The sequence below is a fragment of the Cervus elaphus genome, chromosome 15 (assembly GCF_910594005.1).
Source record: "Cervus elaphus chromosome 15, mCerEla1.1, whole genome shotgun sequence".
Classification (NCBI taxonomy): Eukaryota; Metazoa; Chordata; class Mammalia; order Artiodactyla; family Cervidae; genus Cervus; species Cervus elaphus.
This window is the reverse complement of record NC_057829.1, coordinates 67,642,546-67,669,687: the sequence shown is the minus strand read 5'-3', so window position 1 is coordinate 67,669,687 and position 27,142 is coordinate 67,642,546. Positions and strand designations below refer to the sequence as shown.

General features: G+C 53.9%; 1 protein-coding gene across 1 annotated transcript in view; it reads left to right on the top strand.

Annotated features, from left to right (window-relative positions):
* COL17A1 (collagen type XVII alpha 1 chain) overlaps positions 1–27,142 on the top strand; it is a 47,357-nt gene that overhangs the window by 18,043 nt on the left and 2,172 nt on the right. The window contains exons 13-52 of the mRNA XM_043925244.1: positions 709–777; positions 2,074–2,235; positions 2,603–2,680; positions 3,861–3,905; positions 4,935–5,153; positions 5,731–5,949; positions 6,286–6,315; positions 6,683–6,709; positions 7,943–7,969; positions 8,072–8,134; positions 8,849–8,953; positions 9,245–9,307; positions 9,986–10,021; positions 10,633–10,686; positions 10,926–10,961; positions 11,470–11,505; positions 12,098–12,160; positions 13,381–13,416; positions 13,685–13,756; positions 14,522–14,548; positions 15,556–15,591; positions 17,369–17,404; positions 17,656–17,736; positions 18,997–19,032; positions 19,554–19,631; positions 20,532–20,585; positions 20,904–20,957; positions 21,576–21,635; positions 21,980–22,006; positions 22,310–22,342; positions 22,436–22,510; positions 22,815–22,865; positions 23,332–23,457; positions 23,984–24,121; positions 24,450–24,518; positions 24,789–24,908; positions 25,427–25,516; positions 25,616–25,726; positions 26,070–26,216; positions 26,485–26,823. Of these exons, the coding sequence (XP_043781179.1) occupies positions 709–777; positions 2,074–2,235; positions 2,603–2,680; positions 3,861–3,905; positions 4,935–5,153; positions 5,731–5,949; positions 6,286–6,315; positions 6,683–6,709; positions 7,943–7,969; positions 8,072–8,134; positions 8,849–8,953; positions 9,245–9,307; positions 9,986–10,021; positions 10,633–10,686; positions 10,926–10,961; positions 11,470–11,505; positions 12,098–12,160; positions 13,381–13,416; positions 13,685–13,756; positions 14,522–14,548; positions 15,556–15,591; positions 17,369–17,404; positions 17,656–17,736; positions 18,997–19,032; positions 19,554–19,631; positions 20,532–20,585; positions 20,904–20,957; positions 21,576–21,635; positions 21,980–22,006; positions 22,310–22,342; positions 22,436–22,510; positions 22,815–22,865; positions 23,332–23,457; positions 23,984–24,121; positions 24,450–24,518; positions 24,789–24,908; positions 25,427–25,516; positions 25,616–25,726; positions 26,070–26,216; positions 26,485–26,823 (3,228 nt within the window). The remainder of the gene's footprint in view (positions 1–708; positions 778–2,073; positions 2,236–2,602; positions 2,681–3,860; positions 3,906–4,934; positions 5,154–5,730; positions 5,950–6,285; positions 6,316–6,682; positions 6,710–7,942; positions 7,970–8,071; positions 8,135–8,848; positions 8,954–9,244; positions 9,308–9,985; positions 10,022–10,632; positions 10,687–10,925; positions 10,962–11,469; positions 11,506–12,097; positions 12,161–13,380; positions 13,417–13,684; positions 13,757–14,521; positions 14,549–15,555; positions 15,592–17,368; positions 17,405–17,655; positions 17,737–18,996; positions 19,033–19,553; positions 19,632–20,531; positions 20,586–20,903; positions 20,958–21,575; positions 21,636–21,979; positions 22,007–22,309; positions 22,343–22,435; positions 22,511–22,814; positions 22,866–23,331; positions 23,458–23,983; positions 24,122–24,449; positions 24,519–24,788; positions 24,909–25,426; positions 25,517–25,615; positions 25,727–26,069; positions 26,217–26,484; positions 26,824–27,142) is intronic.

The window sequence follows — 27,142 nt, the reverse complement described above, 5'->3', positions numbered from 1 at the left end:
TGCATATCAATCATTTGGCTGACTTTATAGTGTACCCCTCTGCAAACCTGGGGGAGGCAGGACAGAAGAGGCACGAGCCTCAGGCTTTACCCTCGACTTGCTTACTGTTTAGTTGGAGGGCTTCTCTGGTGGCTCAGACGGTAAAGAATTTGCCTGCAGTGTGGGAGGCCCGGGTTCAATCCCTGGGTCAGGAAGATCCCCTGAAGAAAGGAATGGCTATCCACTCCAGTATTCTTGCCTGAAAAGTCTCATGGACAGAGGAGCCTGGCAGGTTACAGTCCAGGGGGTCGCAAAGAGTGAACGTCTCATGCATATGAAACATCTGGGGGATCCTGTAAGAGAGCATGAATCAAGCCGTGCCAAGCAGGTGTTGGTACTATAGGAGTTCAGAAGGGAAGTAGATGGGCGGGGCGGGGCGGGGCGGGGGCGGGGCGGGCGGTGTAGGACAACTTCATGGAGGAGGTGGCCTTTGGAACAATCCTCCAAGGATGAGGATTATATCATACAAAGTTTCATCTAAGTTTTGTTGTCCCCATGGCTAGAGAGAGTGGATTTCATGATTCAGTATTATTCTGTTCACTATTATTGTTCACTATTATCTTCCTCTCCCCTGGAGAGGCTGCCTGTCTGCCAGGGCAGGTCAGCTGCTTCTACACAGCGTGGAGCTGCCTCCTGTGCCCCACTCATTCAGTGGTTCTTGTCTTGCAGCATATGGTGTGAAGAAAAACATGCCCCAGAGTCCCACTGTTGTGAGCACTGGGGTGTCCACTTCTGCAGGTAAGTGCTGTTGCCAGCTGCCAGAGGCAGGCCAGCACACAGGAAGGTCTGTTCCTTAGTTACGTGTGGCAGGAGGGGACATAACCCATGGGTGGTCTGAGGTCTACAAAGGGGACTTACCCAAGGGCCTCCTGGTTATTTCCAGGAGTGAGCAGCTGGGTGTGCCTCTCACCTTACCTTGGCCTTCCTGTCCAAGGGGGCCATGAAGCTTCACCCTCCACACCTGCCCAAGGTCAGGTCCACACAGCCCAGCACCCACCCCTGTTGGAAACCCCATCACAAGGACCAGGGTGCCCCCCAGAAGCTGCCACACCCTCCCTACTTTCTGTGGCATCTTTATCAACTCGGGCACATGACACATGATAGCCTGTTTTCTCCGCTGCTCTGATCCTGGTGTATTTCCCTCCATTCAACAAGTTATCCATCCAAAACCTGTTTTTACTGAGTACCTGCTTTGTGTGAGACAGTGTTCTGAGTGCCCGGCTTAGACACAGGGGCTTCCCAGGGGGCTCAGTGGTAAAGAACCCAACTGCCAACACAGGGGATGAGGGTTCTATCCCTGGGTCAGGAAGATCCCCTGAAGAAGGAAATGGCAACCCGCTCCAGTATTCTTGCCTAGAAAATTTCATCGGCAGAGGAGCCTGGTAGGCTATATAGTCCATGTGGTTGCAAAGAGTCTGACACAACTTAACGACTGAACAGGCACGCACTATGCAGACACAGACAAAGAGCCTAGATTCCCATTGTCACCAGGCTGACAGTTCCAGTGGAGGAAGCTGATAACAGACAAATGGACGAAGTATACAAGATAATTACAGAAAATGACACGTAGTTGAAGGACAGACGTAGTGAGGTGGTAGAGACAGAGATGTGTGCATGCTGGATGCGGTGGTCGGGAAAAGCTCCCCCAGCATGCAAACACTTGAGACTTTCTGTTAGAAATGAACCTACCCAGTTAATTAAAAAAGGGCCTGCCTGGCATATTAACTTTGACCCATTTACTGAAGATCCTATAGAGTCCAGGTGGGAGGCAGCCCCTCAGGCCAGCCCCCAGTGCTTCTGGTGTTGACCCAACCTCCTGATGGCCAGGCCCAGCCATGCAGAAACATGACGATGTCTCTGGTCCCCAAGATGCTTCTTAGTAGTGGCTGTCAGCATCAGTGAGAGCAGGAGCCCCTCAGACACACCCACTTACCCCTTTCCTTTCCTCTACCCTCCTTTTCTTCTTCTCCTGGTTACTTCTTTTCCTTTCCCTCTACCTTTTCCATCCTTATCACCCACTTCTTTCCTCTCCAGCCAGCACCACAAATGTCCAGAACGATGACCTCTTACACAAGGACTGTAAATTCCTGATCCTGGAGAAGGACAACACACCCTCCAAGAAGGAGATGGAGCTGCTGATCATGACCAAGGACAGTGGGAAGGTCTTTACAGCCTCCCCAGCCAGCGTCACTGCAAGTACGTGGGAGCCCATGAGACAGATTTTGGAAGAAAGACAGTGTAGGCAAATGTCCTAGCAAGGTGATTTGAGACGTTTGACTGATGAAACCACAGTCATTCCATTCAAATGAAAACTGTCTGTTGAGTAGTGTCCCAGGGTCTGCCTTGAATGCAGACAAGCTAGGAAAATTCCAGCAGAGAGCTCTCAAAAGGGTCTTTGGACAATAAGAAGTTACCTAACCCCAGGCCCAGACTGGGGGTGGTTAACCCCAGGAAAGCAGGGCCCTCTTCCTACCAGGCTAACCTCCACCTCTGCAAGCGGGAAAGGATGTGGGTGGGGGAGCGGGGAGAGAAGATCCGGGATCATCACAGGTTGTGTGCACAGCTTCTTTTTCAGAGGACACCCTAAAAAAGGAAAAACAAGCTGCGTACACCGACACCTACTTAGTGTCAGAAGCTAACGGTAAGAGCAAATCTGATCGCTGTCCGCTTTGGCCATTCCATCTGTCATTGATCTGTTTCCTGAGACCTCAGACCTCAGTGTGTGGTCCTGTCCAGTAGCATCATAAGACCCAGGAGCATGTTAGAAATGCAGAGTCCTGGGCTCTAACCCAGACCTGCTGTGTCAGAGGCTGCATTTCCCCAAACTCCCCTATTGATTTGTGTGTGCTTATAATGTAAGCAAAGACTTTCCCTGGCACATCTAAAGTCCACAGTGGCATTTTTTTCCCTCACCTTTACTAGTCCTCCCATGATTTTCAGAACTCAGAAAAAAAGCTTTGTAAACCACTTGCTAGCTTTTTTTTCTTCCCAAATACCTGGATTCTGTCCCGGATTACCATATTTCTTCACACGGTGGTTCCTGTGAATCTCTCCAAATCATGGATTTCAGGGAGCTCAGCAAAGAAAGAGAAAAGTTAAGCCACAGAACATTTTTTTAAAAAATGCAAATGAAATGAGTTACAATCCTCTCAAGGTCTAACACTAAGTCTTCTTCTACTTTTTTTTTTTCCGAGACACTTAAGTGTTTACCCTTTGATTATCTGAAGCTTGGTCTTCTAAATTAGCAGTTCCTTACATTTTAGGGATGGAGGTGGGGTTGTGGAGCCAAAGGACCCTTTTCAGAACCTGGTGAAAGCTGTAAACAATTTTTCCAGAAAATCTCACACACTCCCACAAACTCAGTGGTCGTATAGCATCTGAGACTCACGCTCAGCCCTTCTCCAGGCCCGTCTTTGCCTTTCTTTTCTTTACAGCCCAGGTTAGGAACCTGTGTGCAAAGCCTTTTAACCAAGAAATCAAGAGTCTTTTCTCACAAGCACATTTATTGTTTGAATGCCATGGTCACCCGTAGTATGTCCTCCAAAAAATGTCTTGGGCTTTCAGGTCACAAAAGTTTATTACAGTGTACTTTTGTCCACTGTGAATTGTTCGCCAAGCCAAGTCTTCATCAACATAATTATTGCAGCATGATATCGGTGAGGACTGAGTTAATGATGTTCCTGCACATGGCTGTTCCACGAGGTCCCTGGGGCACACCTACTTCAAGCCCCACAGCAGGTCCACGCACAGGCTGGACCGTCCTGTGGGCTCCTGCAGTTTAAGGGCTCAGTCAAAACAGTGATCTCGGTGTTGTCTTTCAGGAGATGTGAAGACTGTGTCCGCAAAGGGCAAGGGCGCCTCTACAGGTGAGTAAGAGCGACGGGTCCCACAGCAACAGGAGTGGAGGAGCTGGCGATGGTGATTGGACCAGATAACAGCCCCCTAGCCTGGAGCCAGAGCACACATGAACACCCCAGCTCTAGAGTTTCCCCAAAAGCCTTCAAAGGGAGTGGGGTGGAGGGCGGTGGAGGGGTTGGCTGGGGGCCAAAGCAGGGCTGCAGAAGGAGCTCAGCTCAGGAGACAAGCTCACAGGTCACACTGTACCGTGGGACGCCCACTGTCTGGGTGCCTACTGTCTGGGTGCCAACTATCTGTCCAGGATCTGTCAACATGGCAAGAGCAACACAGCAGGGCTACTGTTGGGTCTTACAGACCACTCTCCTCCCCCTGCCCACACGGCTTCAAGGTGACCCTAAGATCACACACATCTCCCGTCCCTTATACCTTCCTCACTTGCTCCCATCATCTTGTGAGAGAAGGAAATCAAGGAGCATCAGCCAACTTTAGATATTAAAAACAAAATACACTTTCACTAAAAAGAAATAAAAAGCCTCCTGGCCACCCTTTAGGTGCTGAGTATAGTTCTAGGCACTGTGAGGATTACAAAGAGCCTTGTGAACTGAGATGTGGAGATGGGGATTATTCAGATTTGGGCTTAATAATATGCAGGAGGTTGTGGCAGATCCATGTTCATAATCAAGAATTTTAACCCTGATGCTCTCTTCTACATCCTCTGCTAATTACGCTGCATGCCTTATCTCATTTAACATCCATTTCATGAAGAAAGGTCAACTTTGAACTCCATTTTCTAAAAAGAGGAGTCAGAGAGTTTAAGGGACCTTCTCAGGATCTCACAGCTCAAGCCCAGGATTGTCAGACCTCTGCTCATGATCAGCCAGCACGGCTCCTTGTTTATTCCAGGAGCCACAGGGACCTGCCTGCAAGCCCACTCACACTCACTCAGGCCTGCAGGAAATCACCACGAGTCAGAGAATTTGGAGGGAAGGGGGCACGAGCCGCTGGAAGTCACCTTACCCTTGCCCTCTCTTCCACAGACATCCACGGCTACGACCACCGCCATGGTGGTGGAGGTGGTGGCGGCAGCGGCAGTGCCCTTGGCAGTGGGGCCGCTGGTGGAGGGGGCAAGGGCTCGTGGGGGGCGGCGCCTGCCTGGTGCCCCTGCGGCTCCTGGTGCAGCTGGTGGAAGTGGCTGCTGGGCCTGCTGCTCACCTGGCTACTGCTCCTGGGGCTGCTCTTCGGCCTCATCGCTCTGGGTACGTGTGGCAGGGCCCTGCTGCCTGTTCAGAAGGGCAGGAACCAGCAAGTATCCCACATGTCAGGTGCCAAGGGACCCGAGATCATGGGTGCAGACCCCTTGTTCCTGCAGATGCGGAGGCTGGGGCTCCAGGAGGCCCCTGGTCAAGGTCCTGTGGCTGCTCCATTGCGGAGCTGGGACTCTAAGGCAGCTCCTGGTTCCCAGGGAACAGGGGCCCCATGCCAGTGGCATCCTGCTCCAAGCCCCTGGCTGCCCTTAATAATCAGGCCAGACCTTTCATAGCCTTTCTACTTTCCACATTCCGTTGACTCTCACACCAGCTCCCTTGGGAGACTTGAGGGCTAGCTCTGTCACCATGGCCAGGCTTCTTCAAGGCTCAGTTCCAGTTTTGAGTAGCTCATCCTGCTGGTAGCCACAGCAGACTATCTCCCCAAAATTATTCCAGTAAAATGTCCCCGCAGCGTGAAGAAGCCACCACGGCCTCCAGAGCCCCCACTTCAGCCTCCCCTGGAGCACTAGGAAGGCACTGGCTGGCAGGCTCCTGTGCTGATGCTGTCTCTGTGTGTCTGTTCCAGCCGAGGAGGTGAGGAAGCTGAAGGCACGTGTGGACGAGCTGGAGAAAATGAGGGGCCGCTTGTCTTACAACGAGAAGATGGAGAGGAGCAGCCAGGATGCTGTCCAGGGGGTTGCGCCCAGGCTGGGGGAAGGTCTAGGAAAATCTGGGCTTGATGGCTACAATCAGGAGGACATCTGGCAATTCGTGAGGGCCAGGCTGATGACAGAACAGGAAAACGGTGAGCACATCACAGGGGGAAAGGTCAGCAGCTCCCAGTCCTGGCTTCTGTATATGGAGTGGTGTCTGTTTAGGGCAATCCCCAGCGCCCCTCACTCAGCTCTCTTGACAGCCCTGGGATGGAGGGAGGACCCATATTGGTATCCTAATTTATGGTTAGAAAAACTGAGAGCTGAGGAGCATTGTCCAACCTGCATACTTTAGAATCAGGTAGCTAGACCTAGCCTGGTTCGTCCCACCATACCACTGATCCCCTTCAGGTGTGTGTGTGTGTTGTGCTTGTGTGTGTGTGACACAGAAGATGTGCAGCTAACTCCGGCTTTGCTGTCTCTTGTAGGAAATCTCCGAGGAAGCCCTGGGCCTAAAGGTATCGCAGTGGATGGAGCCCTTTTCCTGGACCCAAGTCTTCTGGGGGTGGGGAGTGGGGTGGGTTTGGAAAACTTTTTTTTTTCCCCAAATTGAAGGATGAGCAGTGGAAAGATCTTACAGAATCTGTTGGGAGGGCTGAGAACTGGCTTTACCATCAGAATATCTTAGAATGGGAAGGGAGCTAAAGTGTCCTCTAAGAGAGGCAAATGATGACCCCAAGAGACACCAATGGTGATGGAGAGGAAGCCACGCCACACGCCAGCTCACTATGAAATGTCGTTTACATGGAGTCCACTGACGTTTAGGAGAGAATGGCCCTTGACTTCTCACCACATCTCACAGTTTTCATGTCTCTCTTATTTTAGGTGACATGGGAGTTCAAGGCCCTAAAGGTAAATAGAACAAAATTTTTACCTTAAATATTAGTGAGGGTTGACTGTTTAAAGCAATCAGCAAGTGCCAGAAAACACACTTCCCACCCTCCCTGGCCATCCCCGACTTGTGGTAGGATCGTGAATTGCAGAGCAGCCTGCAGACCCTCAGGCTTTTGGGGAAGGGGCCAGGAGTGGGGGAAGTGGGGGCTTCCTGATAGAATAGAGCTGCACCTCTGGGGCAGTCCTGTCACTGGCCCGATCTCAGGGGTTCCCACAGCAAGGACCCTGAGGAGGCCTGTGGTCTGGATCAGCCCAGGTGGTTCCAAGGCCAGGGGTACACAGACCATTCTGAGAATCACTATTGGAGATGGCAGGGTCACCCCCTCTCTTCTCAGCTTCACCTCCCTTCTCAAGAGATCCCAGTGCAGGAATTGGGGTTCCTCTACTTGATGGCCTCCCAAGTTCAGGATTCCCTGCCCTCCACATGCACACTCTGGGTCACGACCTCTGCACTCCATTCCCCAAGGCTCCAGCTTGCAGGCTATGAACCCATCCTGACCATTGTCGACTAAAAAATATAGTCACAACCTGAAAGTAGAGAGTTATTTTGTTTGGTGGGAATGTTTAGGACCCTGAGCCCGGAAAACAGCATGTCAGGATCTCTGAGAGAACTGCTCCGAGGGGTGGTGGGTGTCAGGCTATATACAAGTTTGCAACAAAGGGAGCAGGCAGTTTGAACATCAAAGATCAGGTATTCAGTTAAGGAAGTGAGCATTCTATGTATGGAAGGATGGAAGCTTCTAGGCTCACCGAATTCATTTCTTTCATATGCACTTCAGCTATCTGGGGCCAATCCTGTTTCCTTGTTCACCTTGTTTCTTGCATCCCCCCAGCTCCTCAGCAATCACCGTAGGGGTGGCAGCATCTGCTGGATCGCAGTTTTGGGCTTCCTTATTCACATTTGGAGGCCAGAAATCGCTGATGGCTGTGAAATTTCTTGTTCATTAATATAGGAGATATTTTCATTTCACACCATCATGCAGTCAAATCTGAATCACAGATAAACAATAAATCATTCTTCACTATAAGTATGTCCCAAATACTAAAAATTTATTCAGGGTTTATCTGCAGTTCAGAGTTAACTGAGCGTCCCATGTTGTAGTTTGGCCATCCTACCTGAATTCCACTGGAGGCTTCTTTAGGTGATCAGCCTGGGTCCTCTGCTTGACTTTTCTTTCTTTGTTCCCACAGGAGACCGAGGGTTCCCTGGAACTCCAGGTGTGTAGCCTGTGATGGTGCTGCTAGGGTTGCAGACCACTGGGTCCTGGCTCCTGGTGTCTGGGAGGAAAGAAAGGCTGAGCTATTCTTGTGTGTCCACAGGTATCCCTGGGCCCTTGGGCCACCAAGGTCCAGAGGGACCAAAGGGACAGAAAGGCAACATGGGTAAGAACGATTTCTCTGTTCACTTATTCCCTCATTCATTCATTCATTCATTCAGTAAATGTTTTTGTTAGGTACCTGCTCTGTGCCAGACCCTGTTTTAGGTGTTGGGGAGAGGGTGGTGAACAAAACAGAGAACCCCTGCCTACTTCTGGGTGCAGATAAACAATAGACATGATAGATAAATGAAGTATACAGAGGGAGGGAGTGACTGGTAAAATAGGAACATAGAGCCCAGCGGGTCTGGAAGGGCTGAAGGGTAATTGAAAATAAGGCTGGCAGGGAAGGCCTCACTGAGAAGGTGCCATTTAAGCAAAGATGTGAAGTGGGAGAGAGAACCAGGCCTAAGATAATCTGGGGGAACCTTCCAGGCAGAGGGAGCAGATACAGGCCTGGGGCAAGGGTCTGGGAGCCTGGGGAGGAGTAGGAGGAGGAGGGTGTCGGGAGCCATCAAAGGAGGCCAAGAGTCAAGAGGGAGGGGCCTTGGAGACCTTGCAAGGATATGGCTTTTATTCTCAGTGAGCTGAGAAGCTGTTTGCAGGTTGGGGCAGAAATAGGACACGATCAACTTGCATTTTCAAACTCTGGCTTCTGCACTGAGTTTGGGCTGCAGAGGAAAAGAAGTAGGGAGGTGGGTGTGGAGACTCCAGGCAGGTGTCCTGCCAGCAAGATGCTGCCTATCTGGTGACTAGCTGAGGTGGGCATTTCTGTCTTTAGGTGAGCCTGGCATGGAGGGACCCATGGGCCAGAGAGGGCGAGAAGGCCCCATGGGACCTCGCGGTGAACCAGGGCCCCCTGGGTTTGGAGAGAAAGGAGACAGAGGTAAGAGGCGATTCCTTCACTGGGCAGACTGGCTGCATCCACACTTCCTCCTCACATGGTTCTCCCTCCCTCTCTCTTTCACTTGCGTTAGCTGAGCACCTGCTTTGAGCCAGGGTCTGTGCTGGATCCTGTGGTCTAAGAAGGGGGCATGGGCTGGGATGTGGGTTCAGGCCCAACGGATCTGAGACCACCAGCAGGGTGGGAAGTGTTTTCCACCTGCAAATGATAACACATGGGCTGAGTGGGCAACCAAAGTGGGGGGATTCTCTCACAGTGCTTATTTCTCCCCAGGGGATGCCGGTAAACCAGGTGTTCAGGGCCCACCTGGTGTCCCAGGCTCGGTCGGTCCCAAAGGTAAGTCAAGTGCCCACACAGTGCCCAAGTTTGCCATGTCCAGGAGGGATCTCAGAGGTCCAGGCACTGGGATCCCCGACAGCCCTAATCCACAGCTCCAGGGTTGACAGGCCCAGAGAGCGTCCCCTCCCCAGAAAAGAGTCCCTGGGTGTCAGGATTGGAGCTGTATTTTTGGCGAATTTATTTATATTTGGCGAATTTTGGCGAATGTATTATGGTGAATTTGGGGGTTATGCCTCCATCTCTGTTCAATGACCCTGTTATGTGGCCCGTAAGTGGGTGGATGGATCTGGAAATAAGAAGTCAGACAATTTCCTTGCCAGTCGGGGCCCAGAGGCAAACATTCGAGAGCAATCTGTCTCGACACGCCAAGGGATAGGGCCTTCTCACAGTGCGATGTCCAACTGGTCCCCTCTCCTCCCTGCCCCTGCCTGAGCCCAAATGTTCAACCAGGAAGGAGCAGGGGGTCTTTTGATCCTGGCAGCCACAGCTTCCTCCCTAAGAAGGACTTCACACTGGGGTCACTCCTGGACCCGCCGACTCTGGGGTCCTGGTGCACACATGCAGCCCTCACCTGGGGTGTACGCCCCATCCCCTCCACGTGCCACTCTGCATGGGGTCAGTGTCCCGGCCTGTAACCAACCCATCTGATCATTACTGTCCTGTTGTCCTCCTCAGGTTCCAGTGGTTCTCCTGGCCTGCAGGGTCCCCCAGGTCAGTGGCCTTCTTCTCAAAAATAGATGCTATTTCTGGGGCAAAGAGAGGGAGGTTAAATGGAGAAACAAACATTTTTAAAGCCAAAGAAGCAATTCTAAAGAAAGCCTCCTGGAGACACAAAGCTCCCCTCTGCCTGTGTGCCACCTGTGGTTAAGGTCAAGTACAATGGGTCCCATGAGACTGTTCTTACTCAAATTGGGGCACCAGACCCTCCAGTGCTTCCAGCAGGCAGCTCCCATCCTGCTTTGATCTGAGCGAAGTGCCTGCCTCCCCTCATCCCTGTGGGCCAGAGCGCGTGCCGGGCATCTCGAGCTGCAGCCCACACTATCCTGCAGTCCAGCGTCTCTGCCAGGGTCCCCACGAGGGGTTCTCATGCCTGGGCCTGGGAATCGCAGGCACCAGAAACCTAGTCCAGGATGAGGTAGTGGGGACATGGGAGGAGACCATGAACAGCAGCCCTTGACTTTTACCCCAGGGAGTGTGTTTGTCTGTGCATGTGGGTGCCTAGTAGGTATGTGTGTGTGGATGTATGCATGTACCCGTGTGCATGTCCGTCCCTTCCAAAGCTGGCGACACTCATCCACCCATGTGGTTTCCTCTGTGTGCAGGCTCTATAGGTCCCCAAGGACTCCGAGGTGAAGTGGGACTCCCTGGTATCAAAGGTAAGCTGGGGGGAGGGGCTGGGGGGAGGGGCATTACCTTAGAGATGCAGTTCACTCAAGAAGGAGGTCTGGGGGCACAGGGAGGGTCTGGTGGGCTCACCAACAGCCTGCGCAGGCCGACAGGTGTGTGAGGGGAAGGGGCAGTCAGGACAGTGGGGGAGCCTGACTTCTGACACAGATTCTGCCCCTTCTTGTTCGTTCCAAGGCTTTTCACACTGAGGTGACCATTTCCTTTTCAGGTGACAAAGGACCTATGGGACCACCGGGACCCAAAGGTGTGTTGCTCCTGCTGCTGCTCGAACATCACCACAGCCTGGGAACCCAGATGTGAACCCTGTCCCTGGGTCTTGATGACCAGACCCTAGGGCTGGGAGGGATCCAAGACTCTAGTCCAGCCTCTCAGATAGCGCTGCTGAGGCACAGAGGAGAAACAGCACCAGTGCCACAGTACTGTAGTCGGTGGTCCTCAGAGTAGCGAGGACACAGCCCTGAGGCCTCTCCCCACTAGTCTGGACCCCCCTGTTGCCCCCAGCACCCACTGGTGAGACAGAAAGGCCTAGGTCAGTTTGTGGGTGGGCCCTGACCCAGGAGAAATCTACCTAGCTTACTTTCTGGGTCTTTGTTAATGCTGAGTTCTCACCAACATTCAGCAGACAGCAGCTTCCAGATACTGTGGGAACTGTTCTGCAGCCAGGGTCCCTCTTGCTGAGTGAGATTCTTTTCCTTACTCCTGACTGATGTTTGTTTTCTCTACCCCTGCCCCCCACCCCATGCTTATTTCAGGTGACCAGGGTGAGAAAGGACCCCGAGGCCTCACAGGTCAGTCCCACACAGGAATCTACTGTCACTCTAAAGACTTTTTATAACTCCATTTAAGTGGGGGGAAAAATACAGAAGCATCAGAGAGAATCTCTGTCTAAAAACCTTCAGAGGACTTGCAATCTAGAGTGGAGTATAAGCCAGCATCAGCAATATATGTTTGGAACAGAAAAGATAGTTTGTGATTGTCTCTGATTCTTTTGAAGAATTTAGTTGGAAAACTAAGTTCTTCCCAAAGTGGCAGACATTTTACACTACTCATATCCCTTTCTCCACTTACCTCCTGCCAATTTGCACGATTAAAAGGAAGTAGTACTAGTGCTTTGGCCACAAGAGGTAGCTTTTTGTTGCCAAGGAAATGAAACTCATACACAGGCCCCTCCAGACCAGGCGTGGCCTCTGGGCCAGTCCATGCCTGCCGCCAGGGGTGGGAGGCCTGACTTTAGAATGACAGCAGACACTGCGTCCCCAGCCTCCAGTTGACATGCCAGGTTCCTCTGGTCGGAGAGGTGGCAGGCTTCGGGGTGTCTGGCAGGGTGGCGTGCTCTATCATGGTCAAGCTTCTCCATCACCTAGTCCACTTCCTTTGCAGGCGAGCCCGGCTTGAAAGGTTTACCTGGTGCCGTGGGTGAGCCCGGGGCTAAAGGAGCGATGGGTGAGTGTCTCAAAGCAGCACGCACCATGGGTCTGCACCGCTGCCATCATCATCATGCCCTAGAGCTGAGATCCGTCTAGAGCTGTGTCTTCCATTCTCTAATCTGTCCACTCCCTGGCAGGGACTCCATTTACAGGCTGCTCCTGAATCTGGGCATCCTCTTGGGGCTCGCATAGCTGCCACTGTCTCTGACAGCTTCTTACTGCTCTGAGGGTGGGGGGTCTTGGCAAGACATGGTCCATCCCCCTCCCCCGCCACCTTCCTCTGCCCCTCCCCCCCACCCCCATTCCAGCCTCCAAGGTACTCAGGCCCCTGGGGAGGACGGGCAAGAGCTGAGGCGCTTCAGAATCTGCAGAATTCTAGGCACAGCTCTGATACTTCAGGGCTGGTCTCACAGCCAGATCGCAGGCTTGGGCTGACCCTTCCTGAGCGGCCTGTCAGCCAGGACAAGGAAGCTGGCCAAAGACCCCCCAGCTGCCACCCCAGGTGGCTAGGCATTTGGCAACATGTCCCAGAAGGGTTTAAGCCCCACTGATGGGGATGTGGTGCCTTGATCTCATTCATTTTACGAACTATTAGGAAGTGCTGACAGAGTTCAGGATGCTGTGCTGGGCAATAAGATGCTTTACCTCCCTCGAGGGGAGATAAAGCTTCTGCGAGGTGATGAGGGCCATGAGAGGTACAGGGTGCTCTGAGGAAACAGCAGAGAGGCTTCTTCCTACCAGAAGGAGGGAGGAAGGGGCTTTTCAGATGGTTTGAAAAAGTAAAGAAGATTTTAACCCCATCAATTTAGAAAATTCCAGGCACAGGCAGCCATATGAGTGAGAAAAGGTAGAGAGGTGACAAAAAGCAAGAGCTGGTCCCAGATGGACATGACTTTAGACAGAGGTTAGGATGATGCCTACAGCAGAGGAGACAAGATCTTGGAGGACCTCGATCTCTAGGCCGACACACATTGAGCATCTGGTGTGGGACATGCAGTGGGGGCCGTGGAAGAGTTCTCGGCAGGAAAAGGGGCATTAGGAGGAGAGGGCAGGGGAAGACTGTGCCCAGCAGTGTGACAAGGACAGGGCTTCTTCCGTGTCTCATGGCTGCAGGAGGGGCTGCAGGGGCTCCCCCTCCCCCACCTAGGAGACAGCTTGCGAGGCTGTAGGGTGGTTGAGGGGGGAGTCCCAGGGTAGCTCCCAGAGTCACTGAAGAGCTCTGATCTGCTTTCCCAGGACCCGCTGGCCCCGACGGACATCAAGGCCCAAGAGGTTGGTCAAGGAGCTGCTCCCCTCACTCCCCCTCCTTCCCTGCCTACCCCCTCTGAGCCCTGTCCTCATCCCAGCAGGCAGCCCCCAGCCCCCCAATCACAATACCAGGGGGTGTATGTCACAGGGAGGTGTGCAAGGCCTCACTCCCTTCCTCCCTTCTATCTGCTGGCAAGTTATTCAGTAGAACCCCAAGAGCCCCCAGCTCCCATGTGCAGGCCAGCCAGCTTGCCTAGAGGGAAAACTCTCCATGTGGCATTGCTCTCTCTAGGGGAACAAGGTCTTCCAGGAATGCCGGGAACCCGGGGATTACCAGGACCTTCTGGGGACCCAGGGAAGCCAGGTAAAGAGTGGGAAGAGGGAGCTGGCCATGCTGTGTGTGTGTGTGTGTGTATACCTTTCTGAGTCCATTTTCCTCTGGAAGCTCATCAGGAAAATGCTGGCTTGAGCATAGTGACTGTGGGTCCTGACAGCCCAGTCATCAAGTCTGGCAACTCAGAAAAAAAGATCAACACCAAAAGCGAGGAGTTCTAGAAAGCGGCAAGGAATCTCTTAAAAATAGCAGTTTATTGCCACTCAGTTCCTGGCTCCTCTGAGCCCTTCCCCTGCAGACCTCCTCAGGCCATACCCGGACAGTCACCAGTGGCTGCCAGTCTGGGAAAAGAAGCCGCTGTTAGGGTCACCACCAAAGGCCCAACAGGAGCAAGATCCCCAGAGCTGCAGGAGGAATAAATCAAAACAAGAAAGCCATGAGGGCAAATGGCAATCCTCAGGGGCCTGTGAGGAGCAGGGGGCCCCCTGGCTCCTCTGTTGGGTGCACGGATGGGGAATACCCAGGAGATAGCCTAGGGGGCAGCATTAGAGTCAATGAGTGTGTGAACTTTCTGGGTTTGTAGCTCTCAGACACCAAAGGGCCTGAGACCCCGAAAAAGCTAAGGACCATCCCCCAGTGGAGCGGTGGGTCAGAGAACTGCTCCCGTCCACGGTGACGAGGACCCTGGAGTCCGGCTGCCCCAAACATGGGATTCGTCTCCCTGCACCGCTCCTGGGCTGAGGCAGGGGCTCCTCAGCCCTTCAACTCTCTTCTCCTGTCTTTTGTTTTGCATAGGTCTCACTGGACCCCAAGGACCTCAGGGTGAGTCATTGGGTCACACCCACCCCTGGCATTCAGCAGATGCTTCTCCAGTCAGCAGAGTGTTTCCACTCCTCCCCTCACCCTCCAGCAAGAATGGGTTCAGGTCATTTTACTGAGTCTGAAGAAACACCTTAGGAAGGAAAAATACTCACAGAACAATCTAGAAAGGCATTCTGGAAGAGATGAGGTTAGATCACAAGCAAATTCTGTCTGCCTGAGCCTGGCCCCCTATGGTACAGGGACCCCCTCCCCTCCAACACACACACTCCCCCCGACCCCGAGAGGAGGCTCCAGGCTCAGAAGTCCCATTAGCCCCACAGAGACCACATCCTCCATGGCGCAGCAGGGAGTGGGTGTCATGTCACGCAGAAGGGCCCAGCCCCTCTGGGACAGCCCCAGTGTCCAGTCTGTCCGATAGCTGGATAGTGTGTACCCACCTGGATCTGAGAAATTGTCACCACACCAGCCCCAACTCCTAAAGGAAATTAGGCAAAGATGTAAAATAAAATCAAACAACATCTCCCCCAACAGTTCAGCACACAGGGACTTGTTTCTAATGCTTTCTGGTAGAATTCAGGGGATGAACGCAAAAGGCAATGTTATCAGATATAGGAATATATAGGAATACATCTGATATATCTAAGAGAATATATCTCTAAGAAGAATATATTCTCTTAGATATATCAGATATATAGCCCAGCCCCTCCTCCCCGAGGCTGCGGGGGGCACATCACCCAGAGGGGCTGGGATCCTCTACAGCAGGGTCCATGCACCTCTGCCTCCCTGCAGCCCAGCTGTTGCCCCATTTCCTAGAGATGGAGAAGGGCTCAGAGCCAGAGGCTGCCTGAGGGGCCACTGGGCCCAGGTGGAAGTCAGAGTCAGCTTGGCCTGCGGTTTCAGTGCGTGATTGCGGCCTTACTAGGTGACCGAGTGCTAGGCACCACCACAGGGTGTCTGAGATTGCTGGCCCTTCAATATCCTGACTGACTTGTTTTCAATCACATCAGGAGTTCCTGGTACCCCTGGCCGACCAGGAGTTAAAGGTAAGTGGTTTTGCAAACAAACTAGATAGTCACTAGTCATTTTTGCAGGAGGCCCCTCTCTGGCAAGAGCCTGGATCAACAGTGGCATCTAGTGGCTTCAGAGGAAGGCTGTGAGACTGAGGAGCCAAGGATTCTTCTGATCAACTAAGCCCTGAATCCTCAAGCCCCACTCTGTTCCCCACAATCTAGAACCTCACTTTGGTGCCTGGATTTCTCCAAGCCTTTGATGAAAGAGGATCTGGAAGGGTGCTGCCCCCACCCCTGAAAGCCTTTCCATCTCACCTCTAAAACACCCCGAGAGTGTTCCATCCCCTCACTTAGGCTGGTCCCCCGGTAGTGTGACTCTTCCCTGGGACAGGTTTTATAATCCACGTAGACCTCAGTGTAACTGGGACATGGCCACCCCCTTTCTGAGAGGGGGCTTTCATTCAGGAGGGTCTCAGATGCTACTGAGAGGATGAAGCCAGAGTTCTGGGGGGAGCAGCCTCAGGACTGGACCCTTCCACGTAGGGCAACACTAGCATCCGCCCCCAGCCCTGAGCAGTGCAGGACAGGCATTGCTCAGGGACGGTCCTCTCCTTCTGTCCCTGTGAGCCTACCATCCTGATCCCTGACATTCCATAGAGCTGCCCTCTGTCACTGTCACCTTGCGGGGACCTACTTTCCAGAAACTATTGCTAGCAACTGGTTGGGGGCAAGGAGTTCTTTCAGGCACATCCCAGGCAGACACATCTCCGGGTCCACAGATCTGCTCAGGGAGAGGCCTCGGATTCTCCAGGAGAGTCCCCTTGCCCTTCTCCAGGGGCTGTGGCTTTCTGCCCAGTGTGCACAAGAGGTGGACATTGTACCCAATACTGGATTGTGTTCCAACAAAAATAACTCAAGTACTTTCTCTTAGATTTGAGCCCGCAGGGGCTGGCAGGACACAAGCAGAGACCACCCCTCTGCTCCCCCAAAGGGGGAAATCAGCATCACCCCTCAGTGTGTGGATGACTGAATACCCATAGGCCTTGGGAAATGACAAGAAAGTTCCAGTCAAGGACTTTTCCATCCTGTACTTCACTCTCTTGGTTCTTTATAATCTGTGGGTCTCCAGTCCACAGAGATTCCTCATTGAGACGGCCTTGAGAAAGTGTGAATCTGCCATCCCCTTCTTGGAAGTCATCCACTCACATTTGCCTTTTCAGCCCTCTGAAACACAAGGCAGAGAAGACATCTGTTAACCTTTACATAATTCAGGATTCCTCAGACCACAGACCCCGCGCCCCCCTTAACTCTGCACGGCCCCTACCCTGTCCCAGGGAATTAGCACCTGAGGAGCATGGGAACTAGACTTGACCCCGCAGGCTCACGACCTCTGTTCTTTGACCTCTCAGCACTCTTCCCACCTAAAGCAATTCCCAGTAAGGGCCTTCGATGCCCATGGAGGGAGAAGATAGACTATGGGAGTGGGAATGACTCCTGAGTTGGCGTATTCTGGCCTCATCAAAAGGCACACTCTCCAACACCCACCAGTGAAGCCCCTTTGCAGAGACCCAGCTTCTTCCAAAAACTATTGTGAGCCAAGAAGATTGATGCTCTGGCTTCCAAGGTCTCCAGGGCACAGACTGGTGCTTAATGCATCCTGCCTGTTTCCCTTCAGTTCATTCAGATACCTTTAGCCTGAGGGTTAGAAGCCCAGGAGTGGGTCTCAAATGCAATCAGAAGCCTTGAAAATGATTTATTGAACCACTAATTGATCCTGGGACTGACCACTCTCCTCTTCCTCCCCTCCCAGGTGAACCAGGAGCTCCAGGCAAGATCATGACTTCAGGTAGGCAGGCCCTGCAGAGGGTACTGGCAGAGGGTACTGGACATCTGTCCTGGCTCTGTCTCCACACCCTCCACACCTGCAGGCTTGGTGCTTTGGGTGGAATGCAGTGCTGAGCTCTGCCAGTCAGAGAGAGGAGGGTGGGGGAATTTTAGAGGTTGTACTGGCCAAACCTGGCCAACAGCCCGGCCTGGTCCCTGTGCCTCAGAATGAGGAGAGTGGGGCTCAGCATTCAACATGCCTTCTGTTTACAGAGGGGTCATCGACCATCACTGTCCCAGGTCCCCCAGGACCTCCTGGAGCCATGGGACCTCCAGGACCTCCAGGAGCCCCAGGTCAGTCTGTTTTCTTGCTTTGCCCCAGGTCAACATCAGGCTTGCTGATGTTTGACTACAGTAGCGTTCAGTCAAATCTGAAACCTGGGTTGGAACCTGGGGAAGAATAGGAAGAGGCTGAGAAAGCCCCTCCCCAACAGCCTGGTGAGCCCTGATCACTCCCCAGCAAGTATCCCAAGCCCTGTGTGTACTCTGCTTCCCTGGGTCCCCAGAGCACCACTGCAGGCTCCAGCACGTAAATGATGTGCTTAAGGCCACACAGCTAAGAAGTAGCTGAGACAGGCTTCTGCCCAGGTTCCTCTGCCTTCAGATCCAGGATTTGACCTGTCAAGAGTCCGTCCTACAATTGTTTCCACTTGGAAAACAACTCGATCATGTGCATCAGGGGCAACAAAAATGTTAGAAGTCTATTTGAAGTAAATATCCCTAAATTGTCCAACAATAATGAGATGGCTACAAAAATAGGAAGACTTAAAAGAAAGATTATTTAAAGAGGAGAATACTTGATAATGGGCTTCCCTGGTGACTGGTCAATAAAGAATCCACCTGCAATGTGGGAGACCTAGATTCGATCCCTGGGTTGGGAAGATCCCTTGGAGAAGGAAATGGCAACCCACTCCAGTATTCTTGCCTGGAGAATCCCTGTGGACAGAGGAGCCTTGCGGGCTACAGTCCATGGGGTCGCAAAGCATCAGACATGACTGAGCGACTTAACACAGCATACTCAATAATGTGTGCTCTATGGTTGCAACTACATTTTTATAAGAAAAAATTGTTGGAAGGAAATAAAATAAAATGCCTGTAAGTTAAAGAATTATGGGTGATATTTTTTCTATTTCTCTAAAATGCCTGTTATTTTTTATATCTCTTTTTCTATTATTTTAAATGTCTATGTGTAAATGAAATACATTATTTAACATGACCAGTGCAAGTATGGACCAGCCTTCCCTCCTGATAAACTCCAGTGACAGAGGGGACACTGTGGGTGTTTAGAAGTCTCTAATCATCAGAGGACAGTGTCAGAGTCCTGCCCATCCCAGGGGCCCCAGTGCCTGGCCAAGAATTTCTCACCAGAACAGATCACAGGGCTGGTATCAAATTGCTTATTGCTTTCAAATAAGCAAGCTGACCACTTTGGGCCACTGTTCCATGCCTTGTGAGGAAGCTACTTATGGACCTAGGCACCTGCCTTTTCTTCAGTTCTTCTAGAACTCTGACCCTCAAGGTGTAAAACCTATTCTTCCCCAACCCCATTTCCAGGCCCTGTTGGTCCAGCTGGTCTCCCAGGACAGCAAGGTATGTGTCGCTCTGAAAGAATGCATGACCATAGGCTGCGGTTAGAGCTTCCTTCTCAGGGTGGAAATGTGCCCATCTTTAAATGAAGTGAGAGAGGTGCATCCTGGTAAGGGAGGCAAGGGGGTCCCCCTGGATCATCACAAGGCCCTTGCAAGGCCTCAGCAGCCAGAGGAGCTACCTCTTCCCACCCCCTTCCATATTTCTGAGGAGGTAGGGGTCCCCTAGAAAGGGTGATTGAGGCTCCTGGATCAGGATCAAGCTTAGCAATTTTCACAGGCCTCAGGCTTCTTGTGACTGAATCCTGAGAATCAGGTCACTGTCCAGCAACTTAGCCAAATATCCAAACTGTATCCAAAATACTGTCTGGCTCCAGATTCTTCATTTCTTCCTGGGGTGTTTCTTGATCCCAGCCAGCACTATGGCCCCACCCACACTTGACCCAGCTCTGCCCATCCTCAGCTCAACCCCACACTGACAGATTGTTGAGAGCGGTGACCCCCAACTCTGTGTCCTCCCCACAGGCCCGCGAGGGGAGCCGGGCCTGGCTGGCGAATCATTCATGGGCAGCAGCAGCTCCATCTCTGAGGTCCTGGCCACCCGTGAGTACCACCGTGTTCTCTGGGACAGGTGACGTGGGGGTGGGAGTGGGGGAGACGGCCGTGCATGGGTGCCTACGGCAGCTGCACCCGTGAGTCATCGTGAGCCCCGGTGTAAGGATGGCCGGTCCCTCCGAGATGCAGTGCTAGCTGAGAGAGAAAACAGAGGGGCTTTGTCAGCACGGAGATGAGTCACAGAGGATGGCGCAGCGGTCAGAGAGGTTCTTCGGATTCCAGGAGGACCAGGGTCACATGGGGTGTCTGCACCCAGCCCTGTGGGTGTGATGAGAGGAGCCCTGGACCTCCCCTCCCAAAACAGCCACAGGGGTCCCTGGGTTCTCAGCCCCAGACTCGGCCTGGCAGGGCTGACTCCTGGCTCCTCCCGTTGCCCATCCTTTAAACAGCCCAGGCGGAGATGCTGTGGGCCCCCTCCTGGACACCTTAACAACAAAGACAGCGCCGGCCCTGGTCCGGCAGTCCCCACATGCCTGCCACTGTGCCCTGGTGTCCCACTGAGTCTGTGCAGGGCCCTGGTGATAAAGGTCTTGGGCCTCTGGTTTACAGCAGAGGGAACTGAGGCTGAAAGAGCTCAAGATCTTGCCCCAAGTCACAAGCCAGCAGTGGTGAGGCAGGATTTGAACTCAGGCTATCTGACACCGAAGCCATGCTCCTACTCATCACTGCCACACCCGCATCAGCCACCAGGGAGCTCCACTCAGCCCCGCCCTGCTCAGGGCAAAAGACACCTCTCGGCCAGGGTGTCTTGGAGGGTCCCAGGCCATGACCCATGACCTGGCGTGAGGATATGAGTAGAGTTGCTGATGATCCTGGTGAGGGGTAAGGCTGGCAGAGAGAGCGGTCTCGTGACAGCTTTTCCTCATTTCTGGTTTCTTCTTTCCACAGAGGGTGTTGATTTACGAGGTCCCCCAGGCCCCCCTGGACCACCTGGGCCACCAGGTGAGTACCTCAGGGGTCTTTGGAAGGTGGGAAATCTTGGGGATGGGGCAGGGGCACAAGGCACTTAGTGAGAAACAAGATCCTGGGTTCGGCGTTACCTCTTCCTTACCCTTTTCCACAAGACTATCCACTCCAGGCCCCCCGGGACCCAAGGCCCAGCAGGTGAGAGCTGGGGTAGGCGGCAGACAATGGGACCAGAGCCCAGGCTGCTTCCCAGCTGGTTCTTAGAAAAGAGCTTCTCTGCTGCTTCTCCTCCTGAGCAGAGGGTTCCTGGCCACCTCTTGGCATTAATAAGTCTCGGGTGGTTCTCTTTTCTAGGGGAAGGCTTGCCAGGCCCACCAGGCCCGCCAGGATCTCTCCTGACCAGCTCAGGTAATGCTCGGAGTCAAATCACTCCTGTTCTCCACCTCAGCCCCGGCCCCAACCCCAGCACATGCTGTGGTCATGGGCATGCAGTCTTCCTGACCTACTCTCCACGCTTCCCCCTTCTGACTTTCCACCATGGATGTGTTTGCATAAACACCGTGCCACCTGCTGCATGGAAAGAGGGTGCTGATGTCAACCCAGCCACCCTGAGAGCCCCTGGTAGCCTAACCTGGAGGAGACAGCTGATCTATCCTTGGGGAGTTTCTGGGCTGACTGGAGAGACCTAGTTCCTATCCTCAGGGGATCCAGTTCTGATAAAGTAGGCAGGACACATGCTCATGAAATAAGTGCTGACAGTAGAACATAGAAACATATGGAAATAAGTTTAGAGCAAACTTTAGCCCAGAACTTGTCCCTAGAAGAAAATTCATCCATCCATGTACCAGGCTGTTCATTCCTTCTTTACTTTTACATATTTTTCTATCCAACTTTCCGACCAACCATCCATCCATCCATTCATTTGACAAATGTTGATCGTCTACAGAATGACTGGTGCTATTCTAGACGCTGCTGCCTCACAAACATCATTGCATCCACACTCAAAACTGTTTGTTCCCTCAACAGAGACCTTCTTCTCTGGCCCTCCAGGCCCACCTGGCCCCCCAGGCCCCAAGGGAGATCAAGGTGAGAGCAGTGTCTTAGGGGGCCCGGGAGTCAGTGTGCCCCTGTTTGGCCTGCTGGTGGCCAGAGGAATTTGGACAAGGCTGGACGAGCCGAGGCAGGTCTTCATTCTCCTGCCACATCCCATTAGGAGTTCAGCAGCCTGGAGCAGGGGCAGGGGGTTGGTCAGAAACTCTGCAAAGCATATCCACCTCTGCCTTGTCCTGTTGGAGGAGAGGTGTGGGGAGCACCAAGCCCTGCGTCTGCTCTGGGCCCAGAGCCCTGTACACCTCCCCCCCAACTCGGGCCCCTTGAAGTCGCAGCATCTGGCTGGGACATGTCTCACAACTGTCTGCTTTCTCCCCCAGGCCCCCCAGGCCCCCGAGGACACCAAGGTACAGGAGAACTGGCCTCAAACAATCCAAGGGGGTGGGGGCTGACCTTCCGAGATCCCTGAGCTTCTGGAGTTTGGTCCAAATGAGTGATCAGAGGGTGTCTGTGATTGAGAATTGCGTGCCTGCGTGTGCGTGTGTGCACATGTGTCTGTGCGGCAGCTCTAGGTACTGCCCGAGGGCCGGTGCCACCCTAGCCGTGTCATGAGTCTTAGGGAGCCTCGGGAGGGAGCTGGTGTCTTTGGCTGGGGCATGAGGAGAGGGAGGCGGGCACAGCTGACTGTCCCCCTCTGCTGTGTCCCTCAGGCGAGCGAGGCCTCCCAGGGCTCTCAGGCTCAGGTAAGTTCTGAGCGCCGCCCGTCCCCACCACACCCCGACAGCTCTGCTGGAGCCTCTCCCACCCGCTGACTACACTGTGTTGTTGGCCTCCAGGCTCCAGTTCTCTTGGACTCAACCTGCAGGGACCACCAGGCCCACCTGGCCCTCAGGGACCCAAGGGTGACAAAGGTCAGTGAAGGCAGTGGAAAGTGGGGACAAGGCTGGCTCCCAGAGCCTGAAGAGAGGGCAAGGAGTACTTGCTGGTGCTCCAGTCGTGGAAGAAGAGGCTGAAGAAAGGAGAGCCTGGAGGGAGAAAGGGACGGGGTTGGAGGGATACAGTCTCTGCCCAAGGAAGCTGTGGTATCATTGCAGAAACGAGACTCAGAAACATGGGACAGTTGTTGAGTCACAAGCTGATATCATGTGGTTGAGCTTAACCGGGGGAGGCTTCCTGGAGGAGGTGATGCAAACAGCTTCTTGTTTTGGATTCCAGGTGATCCTGGAGTCCCAGGGGCTCCTGGCATTCCTAGTGGGCCCTCTCGAGGTAAGAACCCAAGGTGCCCAAAATTCTTCTCCCCATCTTCAAGCGAGGTTGATTGTGCCAATAAGGGTATTAATTAAATAATTCATTCACTAATCCATGATTCAATGTTAATGAGGTACTTTCTCTACATGCTAGATTCTGAACTGCCCCTAGGGAGGTTACAAGTTAGCAGGGGTGGGAGACAAGGATGTCTGCAGGATAAAGATGACTAACAATTCCGATGACAGTGATGGCGAGAACAGAGATCGGGAGCTAGGGGTTCGGGGGCGAGGAGGGTTGTATGGGCAGTGCACAGGTTGTCGAAGGAAAGGGAGGACTCAGCCTGGGAGAGCTCCTAGGAGCTCTTTGCCACTGTCCTGGTTCTCCTGAGAAAGACTCTCCCTCCTCAGACTGTGAAAGCACTGCCTGGGCTCCTTGGTTTGACCCCAGAGAGGACAGACCAACTCAGTGGTCTTCTCTCCTGCAGGGGGATCGTCGTCAAGCACCATGTTCATGCAGGGTCCGCCAGGCCCACCAGGGCCCCCCGGGCCCCCAGGCTCCCTCAGCAGCTCTGGCCTGGAGATTCAGCAGTACATCTCTGACTACATGCAGAGTGAGTGTCCCACATCTGAGTGGGGCAGCATGCATGTGTATGTGTGTGTGTGTGCACAGGTGTGTGCTAGGAGTGCAGGTCCATGAGCTCCCCAACTCCCACCTTCTCACACCTGCCCACGCACATAGACTTGTACATGGACATAGAGCCCCAGTAGAGGCTCATATACCCACACACTTTTCCATGTGCACAAACACACACACACACACACACACATTCACCCCTGTGCACATGCCCCAGACCTCATCCCTGCACACTCCATGGAGGTGAGGGCGTGATTTCCACACATATGGGCACCAGAGCTTGGTCAGATGTGTCACTGACTGGGGTCTTCCTGGCCCATAGCCCTCAAGATCCACCTGGCCAAGCATGGACTCTGCTTCAGTTTCTCCATCTGTAACAAGGGGAGTCCAGTCTCCCTGCTGGACCTGCCTTGGCCCGCTCGTGGGTCAAGTACTCAGGTCACCTCTTGTGGGGGAGACACGCCCTCTTGGGGACCGGTTTGACTTCATTTCTTTGTTGGCAGGTGACAGTATCAGGTCTTATCTGTCTGGAGTTCAGGGTCCCCCAGGCCCGCCTGGTCCCCCCGGGCCTGTCACCACCATCACCGGTGAGACTTTCGACTACTCAGAGCTGGCCAGCCACGTCGTGAGCTACTTACAGAGTAAGCCTCTTGCCACCCCTGTGATGACAAGCCTCCTCCCAGGTCCGCGGTCATTCCTGGAGCCTCATCTCTTAATTTGCTGTTTGCTTTGCCTTTTTTGTGAATGTGGTGTTCAATGTTGAATTCATAATAATCAGGCTGCTGGATCTAGCTTCCAAAAAGGTTTGTTCAGATTAAGAAAAATAGAAATTATAAATATCCTGTCAATGCCCCATTCATTCATATCCCCCCAGAGGAAGCAGCTGGGTGACCAGGCCTTTGATCCTGGAGTAATGAGGGCACTGCTTCAGCACCAGCGAAGCAGGTGACCCGGTTTCCTCCCCCACAGCTTCCGGGTACAGCATCAGCACATCCTCCACCTCCATCTCTTCTGAAGACATCCTGGCTGCGCTCCGGCGTGAGTTGCCTGAGGGGGCAGCAGGGGGCGGGGGGCTGGAGGGTGCCCCTCTCTCCTGGCTGACTTATCAGGCACACTTGGCGGTCCCTCGGGACTTCGCTCCCAGCAGTCGGCTGGACAGAGGGTGTCGGGTCTCCCCTGAAGGATGAGTGTAGCAGGTGTCCCTTCAGCTACTGGCAGCTTGCCAATGTCCCAGCTCACACGTCACTCGGGCCGGTCTGCAGGGAGGCCAAGCTGGCCGGTGGTCAATGGCGCCTCCTCTCCTTTCAGGGGATGACGTGCGTCAGTATCTACGGCAGTACCTGATGCCGCAAGGAGCCGGTGGAGATTGGTTCCTCCAGTCTCTGGATTATGCAGAGCTGAGCAACCGCATCCTCAGCTACATGGCTAGTGAGTGTCTGCCTCCCTGGCAAGGCGGGCAGGAGGGCCTGGGTGGGCATGCAGGGGCTAGACATCCCTGACCCTCTCCCACTAGGCTGCACCCAACCCAGAGGAGGGGTGGTATTCAGAGCGGTTCAAACCTGTGCCCCAGAGCAAGTCATGAAGCCTGGCGAGGGAAGCCAGGGCGAGTGCCCTGGGCACCGTTCTGCAAGGACTGTGCACACGACTCACATGCACACTTCTCTAGACACACACCCACCTTTACATGCACGTACACATGCGTATGCCCAGCAGTAGAGAGCTGACCTGCATTCTTCTCCAGCCCCAGGGTCCCTCCTCGCTGTGTCCTTACCCAGGATCTCACACCTGCGTCTCTGCCAGTCTCTCCCTACTGCCCCTCTCACCCCTTTCCCAGCCGCTACTTCTGTTCAAGTTGCTTCCATCTGGCTTCCTCTCTGACATGATGTTTCCACCCTCCCTTCCCTGCCTGACCTGCATCCATCACAACTTGGGATTTCGTTCCTCAGGCACTGGAGTCAGCATCGGGCTTCCTGGCCCCCCGGGGCCCCCAGGCTTGCCGGGCACATCCTATGAGGAGCTCCTCTCTTTGCTCCAAGGTAAGGCTGATCAGGGCCATCTGATCAAGTGCTTCAGGGCAGAGGGCAGAGCCCCTTGGCCCAGGCCTAACTGATCCTTGCTCTTCCTTGGTGTCCCAGGGTCTGAATTCAGAGGTATCATTGGGCCCCCAGGTCCTCCTGGGCCCCCAGGGCTCCCAGGCAGTTCATGGTCCAGCATCAGCATGGAGAGCCTCTCATCCTACCTGCAGTGTAAGGAGTGAGGCAGGCGAGGTGCTCTCAGCCCTGCAGGGGGAGATGGGGGGAGCGGGACGGGACCGTGCTCCAAAGTTACAAGAGAGCTCAGGCCAGCAGGTGACCAGGTGCCCAGCCAGGAGCTCCGAGTCCCAGAAGAGCTAGGGGAGGGGATGTGATGTGGGCTGAATGAGGCTTGGGACTGGGGGTGGAGGGCAGTGGGAAGCATTCACTCCGGAGGAAGCCAGGACACGTGTGTGCGGGTCTCCCTCTGCCTCCTTCTAGAGGGGCCCAGGCTGGGAATTCAGTGGTCCTGGCGATGGATCCCTGATCCTTCTTTTGTCTCTTGCTTCTTGCTCAGCTGCCGGCTTGTCATCCATCCCAGGCCCTCCTGGTCCCCCAGGTCCCCCAGGCCCTAGAGGGCCCCCAGGCATCTCAGGTGCTCTGGCGACATATGCAGCTGAAAACAGTGACAGCTTCCGGAGTGAGCTGATCAGCTATCTCACAAGTAGGTGCCCCTGATGTCCCTGTCCCTCCTCTGTCCCATCCCAGTCCAGGCTTCTCTCTGTGAGAGGGCGGCCGGGGTTTGAAGGGCCTGGAGGCTGAACACCTTAGCCACCCCAGCAGGAGAAGTCCAGCTTCTTCCCAGCCCATACTCCACTCGGTGCAAGTTCACATCCTGCTAAAGGGTGTCAAGAATCACGCCCCTTCCCCCAATTCCCACTTCTTCCTCTCCCCCAGACCCGGCTCCCAGTAATGCCGCTTCCTCCCCACAGGTCCTGATGTGCGCAGCTTCATCGTTGGCCCCCCGGGTCCCCCTGGGCCCCAGGGCCCCCCCGGGGACAGCCGCCTGGTGTCCACGGACAGCTCCTACAGCCGGAGTGGCAGCTCCTCCTCTTTCAGTCGGGACACCTCCTACAGCTCCTCCATGGGCATAGGAGGAGCCAGTGGAGGCTCCCTGGGTGAAGGGGGAGCCTTTGGCATGGACATGGGCCGAGGCTACGGGGCCGCGGCCGAGGGTGGCATGTATGGCGGCGATGGCAGATTCGGGGCTGGCTTTGTCGGAGGTCTGGATTACAACGAGCTGGCAGTTCGGGTGTCAGAGAGCTTGCAGCGTAAGTGGGGACACAAAGCCTCAGCGCTGTGGGGTTGGGAGCATGAGAGCACCTCCACACTCAGGAGGACAGCAGTCCTGGCATCAGATGGGCGGGGACTGAAGACAAGCTTAGTTCAAGCGGCCCAGTCAATACTGCAACCTGTGCTGCAGGGAACAGAGGAGCTGGGGTCCTTTGTTTCCCCTTCTTACTTGTGCTTCTCAGGAGAGTCTATGACTATGGAGGGGGGCTGAGGGAAGGTTGTTGGCTGAGCCCTTTCCCCCTGTGGCTCACCAATACAACTACGTAGTAGTAAAAGGCCTGTGATATAAGCCGTTGG